The sequence below is a fragment of the Phyllostomus hastatus genome, unplaced genomic scaffold (assembly GCF_019186645.2).
Source record: "Phyllostomus hastatus isolate PE091 unplaced genomic scaffold, TTU_PhHast_1.1 phas_scaffold_317, whole genome shotgun sequence".
NCBI lineage: Eukaryota > Metazoa > Chordata > Mammalia > Chiroptera > Phyllostomidae > Phyllostomus > Phyllostomus hastatus.
In genome coordinates this window covers 15988038-16006255 of record NW_025334023.1, presented here as the reverse complement: position 1 = coordinate 16006255, position 18218 = coordinate 15988038, and the positions used below count along the sequence as shown (strand labels likewise).

General features: G+C 35.4%; 1 protein-coding gene and 1 pseudogene across 3 annotated transcripts in view; both read left to right on the top strand.

Annotated features, from left to right (window-relative positions):
- The window catches only part of NOX4 (NADPH oxidase 4), a 170484-nt gene that overhangs the window by 120365 nt on the left and 31901 nt on the right, over positions 1-18218 (top strand). For all 3 annotated transcript variants that reach the window (XM_045818286.1, XM_045818285.1, XM_045818287.1), the window contains one exon: positions 7660-7741. In XM_045818286.1, coding sequence (XP_045674242.1) covers positions 7660-7741 — 82 coding nt within the window. The remainder of the gene's footprint in view (positions 1-7659; positions 7742-18218) is intronic.
- LOC123805617 lies at positions 13346-14486 on the top strand (annotated as a pseudogene).

Here is an 18218-nt window from a genome sequence, read left to right as displayed (position 1 = left end):
AAACATACTTAGCCACTGTCAGAATCCCCTTATTCATAGAATCTCCTTTCCGTCTCTCTTTTTTATATTAATTTTTTCTTAATTTACTTTTATTGTTTCGTACTTTTAGGTGAAATGAACATTTTACACTCTTTATTGTTAGCTTTAAATTGATTTCTTCATCCATGCCATTGTTTCTTCTTTAAGTCCAATAGTTATCTTACTCTTTTATATTTATTTAAAAATTTGTTAAAATGTATGTATTCAGAGACATCACCCCCTAGCTTGCACCTCACTAATCAGAACATGGTCTTTACCAGCTTACTTTCTTCCCTGAAATTAACTTTCTTAAAGAAAACAAAAAACAGACAAACACCTTTTGGAACTATTTTGTGATACAGTCAGGGATGGATAGGAAATAGCTAAAGAGAAAAGTGAGAAAGAGAAATTTTTGTTGGAAGGAACTTCATTTAATTTGAGGGAGGAAGGAAGGAAGGAAGGAAAGAAAGGGAGGGAGGGATGAAGGAAGGAAGAAATAGGGAAGGAAGACAGGGAATTGACTTAGGAAAGAGAAAAAGAGAAATAAAACAAGTACCTATTCTTCATAAGTTGACAATACAAGCTAGAGACAAAGAGTGACTCTCCCTTGGACAGTCAAAGCTGCCTTTCAGTAAAGAATGTTGAGATACACAATTAGCAGAAAAAGTGTAAGAATTTAAGACATTTGTGAACACTTAGCATGTACTAATTCCTCACTCCCACCTACCTTTCCATGTCTTGATTATTTGTTTTTGTGCAATGCTATAAAATTAGAATTGCTTTATTATTTTCTTATCTTTCGACAAAGCCAATCTTCAACTTGATTGGTGTTATCTACACAGACCAGCTGCCTAGATTCCAGTTATTGTCAAGTTACTTCTATTATTATTGACATTGGTCACCTATTACATCTTTTAAATATTTATGTGTTAAATTGTCATTATTTGACATTGTTTTTATAAGATAATGAGGAACTTTTGAAGTAGATGTTGATCCAACATCAACAGATTTATATCTTTTCACATGTTCAATGAAATCAGTATGGCCTCCAGGGTGGATGGCAAATACTGACAAACATTTTATTTGAGTTACGTGCTCATCACCAGCTTTCTTGAAAGAGAAAAATAAATGTAATATTTACTTCTTTTTTAATCATTTCAGCCTATTACTTTTGAAATGATTTATTATACTTTATAAAAAAGATGAAAGCACTGTAATAAGAATATTCAGGCTACTCTATATTCATTAGGGTAGAGTGTTTAACCTCTACTTGCTATATATATCTGTCATATTAACCTAAATGACATTTTTCCACTGACACTCTCACCTTAAAGGCATAATGGCTTTGTGTATCTTGTGGACTGCCTCCTAGGGCATGGTGCAGCTGGCGAGGGTATCTCATGGACCTGCAGGGGCACTTGCTCAATTCCTGCACCTTCCCCCCATATTGGCCCACACTAGATGTTGTTACTTGTCTGAAAGAATGTGTGCCTAAGAGTATTTCATTTTAACAGTGAGCACCTGTATTTTCAACAAAGTATTAGTTACATTATTCGCCCTGGCTGGCGTAGCTAAGTGGATTGAGCGCGGGCTGTGAATCAAAGTGTTGCAGGTTCGATTCCCAGCTAGGGTACATGCCTGGGTTGCAGGCCACGGCCCCCAGCAACCGCACATTGATGTTTCTCTGTCTCTATGTATCTCCCTCTCTTCCCTCTCTAAAAATAAATAAATAAAATCTTTAAAACAAAAAAAAAAAAACAAAAAACCCCACAAAGTATTAGTTACATTATGTCTGAAAAGGGATGGAAAAAATCATTTATTCTGATATAACTTCATGCATGTGAATCTCACCCAAGAATAGCTGAGAGCATGATAGAAGCTCTGTGTACAAAGTGGAGGTCTTTAAAGCTCAGCCTTTGCAGCCTGGGTTGTTCAGAGACTGACTCTGAGAAGTAATTCACTGGTAAGTGAATGTAGGATGCGTATTAGGGGTCAACACCTATGAATGGAAAAGAAAGTGTGTGGGATGTGGTAGAGGAAGGAGTTGAACAACCAGGCAGACTCTACAAATCCTGGGCCACACTGGTAGGATACTCTGGAGCAAATGTTGCCTGTCAAAATTGCCTCCGTAGGGCTAAAATATCCCTGCCTTGTTCAGTCACTGGACATGAGCTTTTCTTGGAAAGGCATTTTCCCTGCACCTGAGGCAGGCCCTAATGTAGATGACAGCTAGAACCCACCTGTTTATTGCACTCCCCACAGCTGGACAAGTACTTCACTGAAACAGAATTTGGGGGAGGCACTCCTCTATATCCATCACAGCACACCCAGCATATTTTATTAGTAATATTCAATTTAATAAAAATAAAATTAAGGTGAATACTAAATTAAGCAGCTTGCTGAAAAGCATAAACCAGAAACGTTCTAGCGTAAACCAGAAACGTTCCAGGCAAATCGACATATGACCACCCTCCTTATCAGTGATTTTGGCAAGATTCCCTTCCTGTCCTTAATCATGTGCTCTTAAAGGGATTCCATGTTGAAGGATGACTTAAAGATCACAGAGCTCCTCTGACTTATTTTTCCATTGATAAAAGGAATTAAGAACAGAGACAAAAGTTGGTAGAGGACTCCTTTTCTAACAACCAATTTACTGTCTTCTATTATAAACTGTTGCTTCTACCTACTGCAGTGAGTAAAGATTTGTTCTTTGGTGTCCCCTTTCTTATGTGTAGCCACTTCCGACACCACCTGTATTATGAGATCATTTTCAGTGTTTCTTGTAAATCATAGAAATATTATGAGGCGATCATTTACTGATCTTGTTTTAGTTTTAAGTTTGAGTATGGAAGTAATGTCTGTTTCTTTGCAACATTTATTCTGTAGCTCCCTATTGTATATTGCATTGTACTAGCTATTGTAAAAACTAAAGCCTTTAATGGGTCTGCTTCAGATCTCTTAATAAGGATTTTGCTTCAGTGCTTTTTGGAAAAAAATTAAAACTTGCAAATTGAATACAATATGAACATTAAGAGAAAGGGGAGAAAGTTTGTATCTATTAATAAAAATGCCAAGAATGTCTTTTCAGGGTTTTTTTTTTAAAGTAACAATGACACTCTTTAGAGATGTTTTCTCTAATGTTTTTTCCCTGCCCATTATAATCTAGTATTTAAGAAATTAAAATACTCAGTTCCATATTGGAGACTGTGGAGAGGCAAAAGGATTTACCTTGGGGAAACAATGGTTTGGAATTGATAAAACCTTGACAGAGTCCCTCCAGCAAACAATTTCTTAGGTTCTTGTTACAGGTGCTGATTAGGTGGCTGTGATCACATCTCTAGATATAAAGGACTTCTAGATTTCAAGAGAATAGCATAATTAGCAACACCTTTATATTTTTATTCTGTCTTTAATTTTTCTTTTTTCCCTTTGTTATAGTGATAGGGAGAAGATACTATTTTATTCTCATCCCAGGAATATATTTGCATACTCTTTTGTTGTAGTATGTAAATTCTTACCCTGTTTGTTACATTCTGAATATTGCATATTACAAATTGGCCATTTTCCAAAGGGGAAAATAAAGAACTTGTCAACTTCTTGTAGTACACTTGAATTTGAATTGGAAAGTATTTTATTTTTCTTGCTTTCGTTTTTCAATAATTAATTATATTTTCTGGTAATTGATTTTTCAGCGAATCTAAATTAATATAACTGTGTGCAGTATGTTAACCAGGTCTGGTAGCCTCAGAATCGTTTCTGTTAACTGAATGGGAGAAAGGAAGAGTGGGTGAAAATCTACAAAAGCTTGTGTTAATTATGATACATCCCCTCCTGGTAGAAAATCACGTTCAGACATTATCACATTGTTAGCTCATCAGAGTGTCAGTTTGCAGAAAATCCTCTCATTATTTTCAGCAGCTTTTATGAAATTGTTTTAAGAAGCCCTGTGAATGGACTGAGCCCTAGTATTTGGATAATTACCATTTTCATAAGAAATAGACTTTGAGCCTACCAAGAAACTAAATCATCTGATGTGGCATTTTGCTGCAAGAGAACAGTATTACTTTATAATTTTTTCTACTTAGCAAAGGAAACATCAATTTACTTGACTCTTTTTTTCTGGTATCATATAAAGAATGGGATGCTAATTGAATAGGTGACAGAATCTGGGAAACTAAAGAAACACTGTGTAAGAATTATAAACAATTTTCATTCACTTGAATTTTCTAAGCATAAATGTAATCATTTGTTTTTATTCTCATAAAGAAAAATAAACAATCAGGTTTATGGGATAAAATTAGTTGTCTACATTTAAGAATTTATGAATAGAATAATAAAAAATAAAAATTTTTAGAAGGACATAAATTTTAGGTAGAAAAATTTGGAAACTTTATTCACAGAGGTATGGGCACCCCTGGGTTCACTGTGGTAATCAGAGTGGACAAGACATGGAAACAACTTGAGTGTGTTTTGATAGATGGTTAGATAAAGATGTGGTACATACATACAATGGAATACTACTCAGCCATAACAAAAGATGAACTGCTGCCATTTGCAACAACATGGATGAACCTTGAAGATATTATGCTAAGCAAAATAAGTAATCAGAAAAAGTTAAAAGCTGTGTAATTTCACTCATCTGTGGAATATAAAACTGAAACTCATAGACATAGACCAGAGGGCAGGAGGGTGGGAGGGATAGTAAAGGGCAAAGGGGACCAAATGTATGATGACAGAAGATGACTTGACTTTGGATGGTGGGCACACAATATAATATATAGATGATGTAACATTGAAATGTGGACTTGAAACCTGTATAATCTTATTAACCAATGTAACCTCAATAAATTTAATTAAAAATAAATAAGAGGATATAATTTTAAGGTACTATTTATATTTTATGTTGTATATATGTGAACTATTTTTTTGACAGTCATGATAGCTACTCAGGTATCTTCATATTCTCTTGGTATTCCTTGTTTTTATAATATCCAGATTAAAGGATGCTCCAAATGAAGGAATATTAAATATAGATTTTATAGTTTGAGTAGCTTTATAAGTGAACTCTTGTATAGTACTTTTGTTCTCTGTGCGTGCTGGGGGAGGTTTATCTTTTTTTTTTGTCTTATTTCATTTTATTTTAGGCCTGTCAATAAAATATAATTTTCAGAGATTTTCTTCCAGATTTATAATCAAATGTATTTTATGATTATATAATTGGGGAAAATCCTATAGTTGTATTATATTATAGTTGTTTGCATTAAGAATTCTGATTTTTCTTTGCATTTAAATCAGTTTGGGAATCATTCAGTAATACTTTAATTCATATCTATTTTTAGCACCCAAGGATATAACATATTCAATATAGTTGTTTGCTTAAACAGTTCTTAGTTGATGTGTAAAGTTCATTATGTTTGCTGTTGGGTCTTGGGCTTTATGTTTCATGACTTTTCAAGAAAAGGATAAATGGAGGGCAGGAAAGGAAAAGGAGAAATACTACAAATACTTCACTTACTGGTGTACTACATAAATGGGAAAGTAGACTGAAGACCATGAGTCATATCATCAGAATTAGCAGACATTTCATTGAAATGTATTTTATTTCTGTTGATTAAAAATTGCAGTATGTCAGTCAATAATATAACTTAAAATTTTAAAATGTGAACTCAAATGAAAGAATAAGCATCCTGAAAAGGTAATAAATTGTGCTTTCATGTGGACTGTAATGTACAACCACCTGTGTTTTTTAGTTCTTCCCTAAGTGTATTATAAGAACTGTCAAAGCAGTGAAAACACAAAGAAGATTAGAAGTCAGTTCTGATTCAATATGTTCTAATAAATATGAAGATAAAAGTCTACATCCTGCCTTTTAGCCGTAACTTGTAGCACAGTGCTCATGGAAGTTTAACATCTAACTATTCCGTAACTAGGAAATGGCAAATGTCATCAAGTGTAGATTTTTAGTATTTTGTGGAAATTGCTCGCCTTCTATTAGTGACAGGCTTACTGAAGCCTAGATTTTCAGCTTTGCACTGTCTCAGCCCAATGGTGTTACTCTGTCAAAGCTGAAGTACAGCTCCCCTTGCTTCCTTCTGGTGGTTGGTAGCACCTGGGGTCTTCTAAGGGCATTATGATTAAGCTTGGCAAACAGTTTTCTATATTCAGCAAAACTGGAAATTGGAAATACTTTTTCAGATAATACTTATCTAGCATCTTAATATGTATGCATCAGATACTGTTCTGTATTCTGGTGACACTATACCCACCTACTAGAGTATATATCTACCATATAACCATACAAATGTAGTGTAATAAATTCTGTGACAATGTAAGCACAGAGTGTACTAGAAGTACAGAGTGGGGCCATCTATTCCAGATTTCTCAGAGGAAGGAAAGAAAGCAGGGATCAGGGAAGCCTTCCACAAGGGGTGACTCCAGAGGTAATGAATATCTAGTCCTAGAAACATGGGATCCATATTAGAGTGATAGATCGTGCAATGCAGATGGCTGTAGAGTACATCCATCTAAGGTAGATGTATCTAAGGTAGAACTGAGGATTCTCCCTTCCTCTGCTCATCCTTCTCATTTTTACCATTTTCTTTTTCCCTCCCTCCCTTCCTTCTTCCTTATCTCACTTTGTCCCCCTCTTCCTCCCTCCCTCCATGCCTTTTTCTCTCTTTGCCTCTTTTCTCCTTCCCTCCTTCCTTCCTAACCAACTGCATATGGACAGAATTTTGTTAATTAAATGAATGGTTCATTGGTTTATATTATCACGGGACATTTCCTGGCCCTAATTTATTCACTCATTTATGATGCTGAAGTTAATACATGTGTAATATTAACAATTACTTACACCTACATTGTTGCTTTTTTATTTAATCCCCTCACTTGTCCTAAAAGATAGCTATTACCCTGAGTTGTGTATATAATCCTTTTTTTCACTGTGTTTTTCATATGTAACATACCTAAACAATACATTGCTCAGTTGTTGTTTTTTTAACTCAACAACAAAAACAATACTATATGTAATCTAGTTGGTATTTTTTTTCTGCTCAACATCATACTAATATGATTTACTATGTTTATATTTGTAACTGAATTTATAATGTTTTTATTTCCGTTAATTTTCCATTTTGTGAGTATACCACAATTGTGCAGTCTCCTATTGATGAGCAGTGGAGTTGTTTACATTGTGTGGTTATGAACCCTGCACACTGCTGCTGTGAACCTGTCCACCTTGCTCCCTGAGACATATGGGGAGTTTTCTGCTTGCCATGGCATGTGCATACTATCTAGTGGTGTGTGATTTTGGTTTACATTTTCCAGGTTACCAATGAGATTGTGCATCTCTTGGTATATTTATTGGTCATATGTATTTCTTCTAATCTTTCAGTTATAAGACTTTATTAGTCTATACTAGTAAATACTTGTTATTTTTACATTTGAGTTGTGATATACTAATCATAAAAAGGTGTACAGCCATTAAAGTGAAATAGATGTATTTTAGTAGTATAGAAAATTGTGGGTAATTTCAATATATGGTCAAATAGTTAACAAATTTAAAAGAATAGGAAATAATTCTATTTTGAAATTACTTTCATGAATATTTTTATAGCTTAACATTTATTTTTCTTTTGACAGAACGATTTCGAGATTTACTGCTTCCTTCATCTAGTCAAGACTCTGAGATTCTGCCCTTTGTTGAGACTAGAAAATATCCCAAGTAAGCAATAGAAGTTCACTGGGTATTGAAAAGGGAATGGGCAAGTAAGTAATGGGAGAGGTTTGGGAGGACAAAGACAAAATGTTTTCTTTCATAAGATTTCTGTAAATAAGCCAGGATAATATAACCTAATTAGTTTGGGAATCTCCTGCAATATAATGTCTCAGGCTCTGCACAGCTGGGCCTGAGGGAAAAAAAGACTTGCTTGCAAGTGCAACCAGCTCTGGCTGGGAAATGTTGCAAAGTGCAAACCCTAACTGTCTGTATCAGTGCCTTGTCATGGGTTTCATTTTGCTTGGTGCTGCATCAACAGAGACAGATACTTTTTTGGTGATCCGTCATCTGGTTTCCTGTTTCTATTTTTTAAATGCAAGGATTCATTCACAGTGTAATAAGTGGCCTTCAAATCACCCGTGCCAGATATGATTTTAGCAATTTCTGTATATTCCTCTTTACTGTCTTTATAGTCTTTATGAGAAGTGATATCTCCTCTCTTAAATGCCACAAATATACTTATTGGTTGAAGGCATATGACTTCATCTTTCTAGAGAATAAAGAATTGCCACTTTTTTTTTTAAGCATCCTCTTTCTAAAAGCTGCTGAATGTTGGTATCTTGATCCTTCCTGTGGAAGCTTGGAGCATCCTCTACTCTATGAATGTCTGACTCTCTTTCCTAGCTAGTATACAAGAGGCTAAACAATTAATGAACTAATATCTTAAATAAAAAAGAAAGTTCACCAAGTTAAAGAATTAAAGCTTGGTTTACACATTTTTTATCAAAGCTAATTGACATGTTAAATGATTCATTCTTTGATTGGTTTAGCAGTTTGTTCAAGTATTCACTGAACTTCTATTTCTGGTATAATTTTCTCCCCTAATAGTTAGCTTTAATAATATTTACTTAACTCTCTTGCCCTGGCTGGTGTGGCTCAGTGGGTTGAAGCATTGTCCCTTAACCAAAAGGCTACGGGTTCAATTCCTAGTCAGGTCACTTACCTAGGTTGCTGATTTGATCCCCGTTCCAGGCACATATGATCCCCAGTCTGGGCACGTACAGAGGACAACCAGTCAATGCTTCTCTCTTCCATCAGAGTTTTTTTTTTCTCTTCCTCTCTCTCTAAAAGGAATTTTTAAAAAAATGTCCATGGGTGAGGATTTTTAAAAATTCTGAAAATAACACCCTGGCTGGTGTAGCTCAGTGGATTGAGCACGGGCCTGCACACTAAAAGGTTGCTGGTTCGATTCCCAGTTAGAGCACATGCCTGGGTTGTGGGCCAGGTCCCCAGCTGGGGACACATGAGGGGCAACCACGCATTGATGTTTCTCTCCCTCTCTCCTCTTCCCCTCTCTCTAAATAAATAAACAAAATCTTTAAAAAAATTTAAAAAATAAAAAAATTCTAAAAATAGTATTTACTTAACTCTCACAACAAAAATAAATGTAGAATCCAAATTATTAGTTCATTGTATTAAATATTAATTCCAATTTAATCTCTAGCAATATTCTTCCAGTGCCCTCACACCACCCAAAGGGACACACATGTGCTGGACAGCCTGGCATACATACATTATTCTTGTATGTACATGTTGATGGGGAGGATAGAGGTGCCTCAAGTGACTAATGCATGTCTCTCAGTATTTTTTTTTCCCACAGCTGCTATTTGCACAGGCCAGTGATGCCTTCTTTTCTGCCTCTTAGGCTCCTGTCTACCTGATACCTTTGCTTAAAGAGGAGAATCACAAAGGTTCTCAGCTGGTAAACTGTTTGCAGCTATTTCCTTAGGTTTTCTTAGCTACATGGTCTTACATGTATTCTTCATGTTCTTAGATTACTTTTCTGGTAGTGATGTGATACATTCTAATATTTAAGTGAGACACCATATGATAATCTTTTGCCAATGTCTGAGCCTTGAGGTAAATACTCCTTTTGGTATCTGTGGATTTAAAGAATAAATAGTATCCATTGCTGCCACATACACCATATTTATGGCAGCTAAGAGTGCAGACTCTGAAGCAGATTGCCTCACCAGCTGACGTTGTGACCTGGGACACCTAACCTTCTGTTTCTCAGTCCCACAGGTGTGCAAGGAGGAGGTAATAATACTTACACTCAGGGATGTTATGAACATTAAATAAAGTAAACACAGAATATTCAGAAAACAGCTTAGCACTTAGGAATATTTTATTCTAACTGAAGGTTTTATTACTACTCACCTAAAATTGCATATAGAACTAACTAATTTCCCTAATTCCAGAATGTTAGGGGAATAGATTATTGATCAATTTTGGAGGATAGGTCTTATATCAACAAAACTTTTGTCAGCCTGCCCTCATTAATACTTAGGGAAGTATAGTTATTCACTGTTTCTAAATTGTTGCTAGATGCTAATGTGAGATGCTGCTTTGGTGACCACCTAACATTTTTATGAGGTTTAGTTTTCTAAACTATCAAATGAAAGTATACTAATTAAAGATTTCTGGGTCTGAATATTCTCCTATAGAAAAACTCTGAATTAAATATAATTTGCCTATTTAAGTTACAGAATGTTGAGCATTTGCATCTTCCTATTGCCCATTTAATGTTTAGTTTGGCAGTAGAATTTTAGCAGGTGTTGGTGGAAGGGGGGTACAGCTAATACACTTCCATTTGTGCTGTGCCTAAGGAGTGTTGACTGGTCCAGGGAAGGGATAGGAGTTAAAACTGAGCATGTGTGTGCCCATGTGAAAGTTGTTGGGGTAGGAGAAGAGAGAGATGTGGGAGGGCCAGTTAATAAGTATGTATATGCCAGGATTTGTGTATGTCCAGACCTAATTTAAACAAATTTTGGATTATTTATTGTTTTAAATATTCTCCTTTATTCTCTCATTTATATTCACTCTCAAATATGCTCTCATTATTCACTATTGCAGATAACTAAAAGTCAAAGAATTTTAAATTTTGTGACACAAAAATTGCTGGAAAGCTGAAAATTAATCAAACTATTGTAATTTGGTGCTTTTATTTCCAACACAGAATACTTACTCACACTGAGATGTTTTCCCTCACTTTAATGGTTGTTTTCCTGACTCACTGAATATAGACTATATTAGTGAGAGGTGTTTTAAGAGCTAAAACATGGATAAAGAAGTGACTTATTTGCCCTATATTATATAGTGTCATAGTGATATTTACTGAGTATAATGTAGCTGACCTTTAAGGGAGATTCAGTCTATACTGGTTAATGTAGGCTGATTAATGAATGGTGGTAATTTGGACTGGGGGTGAGTTCTCAAGTCAGCATACTATCTCTATGATCTTAAGCATCTTATTATCAAGAGACACCTAATAGTAGGGACACATGATAAAAGGTAAAAGGTATTCTTTATTTTAAAAAAAGGAGAAATTCATGAAGAATTGACTAGTTCTTGAAATGTGCATGTACATACCCACACATGTGCATTTTAAGGGAAAGCCATTTTTTAAAATGCTGCTTGCCATGGTACTGGATAACACTGTTCTAAAACATGATATTGTTCATTAATGACTTTCTTACATCTGTGAACTCGCACTTAACCCATTGCCAAAACCAGGCACATCCATTCAAATCAGAATGTAACTGAAGACATTGTGCCATGCAAATTCTCAGAGCATGAATAGGTGTGACTATTCATGAGAGACAGAAAGAGGTGGATGAATGAAAAGAAGAAATTAAATGTATACTTAATACAAAGTAAATGTTGATTCATCAATCAGAGGGAAGAAATAGAGATAATGAAACTTAAATTTTGTTGTTGATTCCCTATCAGGGGTGTCAAACTCATTTTCATTGGGGGCCACATTAGCCTCAGGGTTGCCTTCAAAGGGCTGAACGTAATTTTAGGATTGTGTAAATGTAACTACTCATTAACAGTTAAGCGAGAGCTCAGCACTGCCGCCAGGTAGAAACAAGGTGATGGGCCGGACAAAACAAGGTGGAGGGCCAGATTCAGCCCACAGGCCTTGTGTTTACCACCAGTTCCTTGGTTGGTGCCATTGTTAGTAACTTTGAAGAATTTAGGGCTAAAATGCATTTAGACTAGAAGGTGGCTATAAATAATCCTATCCTTGTAGGTACAGCGTACAGTTGTAAAATGATTTAAGACATTTGGCATAATTTTACTCACAAATGACTTGAGACCATTTTTGCAATTGGGCCAGCAAAACATGATTGAGTAATCACTGTGTAAAGTTTTATCACAATGCATATAAAAATATTGTGAAAATACAGAAATAAAATGCTGCATATCTCTGTTTGGTTTTCATAAAGATCAAGTTGCCTGTTAGAGAGAGGAATATTATTTAAGACAAATTCAGAACTGTTCCTGTTTGGCTTGGTTTGACACCAAACTTTGATCGTTCAGGAAATAGAGCAGTGTCTCAACCCAATCTCATTTCCAACAGGCTGCTTAAAATAGGCTTCAAACAGTGATATTGGGCAATGTACTTACACTGCAAAGCCTCAGATAACCTTCCAGATGTCATCTATTCTCCAGCTTATATTTTTTTTACTCTCAGAGCAAGTTTTGAGTTCCTCTCCTTCTAAATAACCATCCCTCTTCAATAATTTTTATTCAGTCTGCATGTCTACAGTATATTTGAGCTATATTATTTCCACTCATAATACAAAATAATAACATTTAAAGAATTCTTTTTACATGCCAGGTATTGTGTTAAGTCCTTTATATGCATTATTTCATTTAGTCTTTATCATTTCCCTATGAGTTAGGTAGTACTATTTCTCAAATTCTCAAATTTTACAGATTAGGGAGCTGGAATAGAAGGGGTTTAAGTGCCTTACCTAAAATCACATGGAAGAACTGGGTCTCACACCCAGGTCTCTTTGGTCCCCAAAGTACACTTAATTGTATGTACTGCCTCTCATTCATTTATTCATCCATTCTTCATTCATCCATTCTTTGAATATTTACTGAATAATTACTGTGCACCAGAAGCAATTGGAATTACTGAAAATATAAAAATGATTAGGGCATAGTGTAAGGTTTGAGGGGTCTAAAGTCAAGTGGGGGAAAGCAGAATCAGAATTAAATGGAGAAATCAGTTATAGAAATGTGATAAGACGTACAAGTTACAAGAAATGCATTAAAATCAATGGGAGAATAGAATAGACAGTATCTTCCTATGTGGCTTATTCATATAAAGTTGAGTTTTCCCTTGAGTAAAATCTTGACAAGTGCTATGCCAAGATGCAAGATAACACCAGATGAAGACACTTTGTAGATGGAACAAAAACATAACAGCCTGGGGAGCCATGGAAGTAGCTGGTTCATTGAGAGATCACCTTCATGTGCCATGGCTGAAAAACTGTGTATATATGGACATACACATGGAGTGCAGTAAGGAGGATTCCCAGTTCTTTTGATATTTGCAAACCTAGGAAAGCAAGATATCAGAATGAAACTGATCTGTCATTAGGCAGTAGGTCCCAGTCTCTGGGCTTGGGTTCCCAAGTAAAAACTTTACCATCAAAATAGCAAAAGTGCCTCCTGCTTCTCCTACCTCTGTGCTGAGTCACTGACTGTGCAGCTCCAGCCACCTGACTCCCTGTGCTAGCCATCGGTGTTTGGAGTTCTTACAGCATGGCGGGCACTAACAACCAAGAACAGTCTGACCTTGGTCAAGATTTGGATGATGTTGAGGAAGTAGAAGAAGAAACTGGTGAAGAAATAAAACTCCAAGTGCATCAGCTGATTGTTCAGATGGCACAAAATCCTCAGATTTTTGCAGCCCTCCAAGAACAATGTGATGGTCTGGTAGAAACACCGACAGGATACAATGAGAGCTTTCCTGAAGTACTTAACAGTGAGTGAGTGTTCTCAAGAATCTTCAAGTTTCATGTGCACAGATAGAAGCCAAGTTCTATGAGGAAGTTCATGATCTTGAAAGAAAGTATGCTGTTTCTATCAGCCTTTATTTGATAAGCTATTTGAGATCATTAGTGCAATTTATGAACCTATGGAAGAATGTCAATGGAAACCCATTGAGGAAGATGAAATTTTGGAGGAGCTGAAAATGATTGAAGATGAGAAAAAGATGAAGAAAAATAAGATCCCACGAGAATTCTTGGAGTTTGGTTGACTTTTTCCTAAGAATGTTGACTTGCTCAATGATATGGTGAGCAACATGATTACCCCATTCTGAAACACTTGAAAGATATTAAAATGAAGTTCTGAGATTCTGGCCAGTCTGTGAGTTTTGTTTTAGAACTTCACTTGAACCAATGAATATTTCACAAATGAAGTGTTGACAGAGAAATATAGGATGAAGTCAGAACCAGATGGTTCTGATCTCTTTTGATGCACCAGAAATTAGGGGTTGGAAATGGTACCAGATAGACTGGAAGAAAGAACAGAATGTCACTTTGAAATCATTAAAGAGAAACAGAAACACAAGGAAAGTGGGACAGTTCATACTGTGACCAAAATAGTTGGCAGTGATGATTCTTTTTTAAAAATATATTTTTTGCCCCTTCTGAAGTTCCTAAGAGTATAGATCTGGGTGATGCTGCTCCCCTTGCTGCTGACTCTGAAATTGGTCACTTTTTATGCAATCATGTAATCCCAAGATCAGTGTTGTATTTTGCTGGAGAAGCTATTGAAGAAGATGATGATGATTATGATGGATGAGGAAGGGGAAGAAGAAGATGAGGAACATGATCCAGAACGTGACTTAAAGGGTCAAAACCCAGCAGAGTGCAAGCAGCAGTGAAGCAGGATGTATGTCACCCTGAGGAAAACCTGCACTTCAATAACCCAAACACAATTATTATTTACTTACAGCCTGACATTTTTCTATTTTCATGGTTGACCCAGTAATTTTTTTAAAGACAAGGAATTAATATTTTAAGGACAATTATTTTACATAGCATTTTAACTTTAGTTTTTCTGTTAGATATGCTGAATGCAGACATTGTCTCACACATTTTCATTCATTGCCACATAATTTGGTTTTTCAAGGGTATTTTTATCATGTAATTATTAGATTATGGGTATAAAAATAAACAACTGTTGAATTAAAAAAAAGAATTGCAAAAACAAGGTGAACCGTAAAAAAAAAAAAACACTTCAAAACTGAAACACTTCGAAAACTGTGAAGACTCTGGCTTAGACTTATGATATAAGTGAAGAAACTCTTAGTGCAAGGCTGGTGGACATGCAGTAAAGATGCCTTGATGCTAAGTGACAGGATAACTTATTGTGGACTCAGGTGAGAATTGGTTCAAGGATAAAGCCACGATGAGTCTATGGCAGCAAGGTCAGGCAGCTGAAGAAGTAAACACTTCCTAAGAGATAAGTTAAGCACATGTGATGTTCCATCTGGTGCCTTTGAGAACTCTTTACTTTCTTTGTTCTGTCCCTCCTACATTCTCAGCTGTCATACATTTTCTCTATAATCAGTTGTTTCTAGTTTTTTAGTTTTATTGTTTGTCTATTTGTTTTGACTCAAGACTGTCTATGACTTGCTGGAGAAAGTAGCCTAAAGTTTTTCCTTTATTAAGAATCATAAAAACCCATTTTAATGTTCTTGGATAGAAACTACCTCCTTTTTGAATGAAGTGATTTATAGCTCCTCAACACTATTCTTAGCTCTAGAAAAGTGAGATACTATCAGAGTTAAACTATGATTTTAGAAACAGTTTATGAACTCTGTGGCTTAAATGAATATTCAAATAGCAGTTAAAAGCCAGTCTTATATTAAATCTATCAATTTATAATGGTTATGATAGTATGATTTTGATAATATGCCTGTTTTATAGGAATTCCTCACTGAAGAGTTTTTTCTCCCTGCAGACCTTAAATTAATTAATGGCTTCTATTTGTAAGACCTTGATTGAATGACTCCAAGAAACAAACACCAATTAAAGTGTTTTTTCAAACAATGTTGCTTTTATTTATATATGAGATTGTGTATAATTACAGAAATTTCTTAGCCCTCTGCTGGGTGAAGTTTCTTTTCTTAAATTGTTCCTAGAGTCCAAATGATGTGGACTACTACTCACCACCTCCCACCAAGTCTTAAATCAGATGTTAAGGGCTTACTCTGATCGCCGTATTTAAAATCACCACCTCTACCAAGTCTCTCCCTATGCTCCTTACCTGCTCCATCAAAAATATCAATTGTACATGGGGTATTTTTAAAAATACAGATCCTCAGAGTCACACCAGACAAACTGTCAGAAAATTCTGGGGTTGGGACCTCACACTCTGTGTTTTAACAAGCCTTCCAGGAAATTCTGCTGCATACTAATATTTGAAGACCATTAGTGAAGGACAGAAACATTTTTAAGTCTACCTCAGACTTTTGAACTCCCCCCCCCTTTTCTTATTGTGTTTACTGATATGATTATCTTCTGGGAATGGAATAGTTTAAAACTGAAACACCATCTTCTCTGGTGGAACAGTTAATTACATTCATCTTTTCCCAAGATAAAGAAAGAATTGTTGTGAAGGATGATCTTGAACCCTTCCAGCCTCCAAAGCAGAATTTTCCAGGAGTTTTATGACACAATGTTCCCTTCTCAGATTTTTTTTGTTGCCTAGGTGTGTTATTTCTAACCAAAATAGTATATAATTGACTGTACTGATTAATATATAATCATTAAGGACATGAACTATGGAATCAAATGTACCAGAAATTTAATAATAGTCTGTCCCCTTAATAGAAGGGTTGCTTTGAGAAAATTACTTAACATATTTGATTTTTAGTTCACATTTCAGTAAAAGGGAGGTTATATATTTCTGTGATAGTTGTGTGGATTAAGAGTGAAGATATATATAGAACATTTAGTGTAGGCCCTGAATTAAATTAAATGTTCAATGAAGAGTTTCTATTGCTACTACACTTCATTTTAGGTTTTAAAGGTCAGGGTCTAAGACAGTTTTTGATTTTAAAAAAATAGAACTTTTGCCCTGGCCAGTGTGGCTCAGGTGGATAGAGCATCGTCTTGTAACTGAAAGGTTGTGGGTTTGATTTCTGGTCAGAGCACATACCTAGGTTGCAGGTTTGGTCCCTAGTCCAGGCACATATGAGAGGTAACCAATCAATGCTTCTCTCCCACATTGATGTTTCCCTTTCTCTAAAATCAATGAGGAAATATCCTTGATCGAAGATAAAACATGCACACACAAAAATTAGAACTTCTTTAAAAGTCAAAGCTAATCAGATAAAGGCATATAATTTTTCAAAAAACGTACATTTACATTGGTATTCAATGGATGCAAATGGCAACACTTTATTATTAGTAATAATATCAAACATCAAATGCTTATTGTGTCTAGGTACTATGTTAAAAGCTTATCAAGTGTAGTAGCATTCGGCTACATAAAACAGAAACATAGCTAAAAATGATGGGGCTTATTTTTCTCCTGTAACAAAATGCACCTTAGTAAGTGGCACTGGTATTGGTACAGGGTCAAGATGTTATATCTGAGGTGTCTGCAGGTCTCTTCTCCTTTCCCTCTCATGATCTCAAGGTGACACCTTCAGCTTCACCATCATGTCCTTGTTCCAGGCAAAAGGAAGAAAAGCAAAGCCATAAAAGGTCCATGCCAGCTGAGTGGGCCTCCCCTTCAAGAAACTTTTTAGAATCCTAACCCAAACATCTGCTTACATTTAATTAGCCTAAACTGTGTCTTGTTTTGGACATTCCTTTAACCACTTTTTTTTTCTGTTGGTATTTACTGATCACTTTTCTACAATAGGTATTCTTTATCTCCTAGTAATGCTGAAGGCATACATGATGTGGGATTTTATTTGCAGTTTTTGTTGTTCATACCATATGGGAAAAGATTCATATTCAGGTAGCAGATATTACTCTCCAGCTCTTGAAATCACTAAATCATTATTTTTTTATAGAATCTCAACAAAAATAATATTCGCAAAATAAAAAACAAAAATAGAGAGGAAATCTGATTTTATTACTGACAATAGTGGAGTTATCTGGAAAGATTCGCAAGAGCACAGCTTCTCAGAATTTAATGTGCATATGACTCATCTAGAAATCTTAATAAAACACAGATTATAATTCAGTAGGTCTGAGGTTGGACCTACAATTCTGACTTCCTATCAAGTTCTCAGATAAAATTGATGGTGTTGATCCAAGAGCCACACTTTGATGAGGGCATACCACATTATATCAGTCAAAGCCCAAAAAAGGGCTTTATATTCCCTTTAAGGTCAAATTTTACCACATCTTCCAGGGAAGAGAGAAGTACTCAGTGTGCTAAGCAGAAAACAAGAGAGTAGAATAAAGAAGTGTCTCTTCTTCTAGCTGTCCATCTTTGATTTTAAAGGAAAATCTTGAAAGAACACCTTTGCTTTGAACTGAAAATTTTAGTTTGTTTACATTAAGGTACATTCTACAACATTATTTTTTATTTTTATTTGTTCTATTCTACTTTTTCTATTTCTTCCTCTTCTCTTTCTCTTTTTGTCTATGAA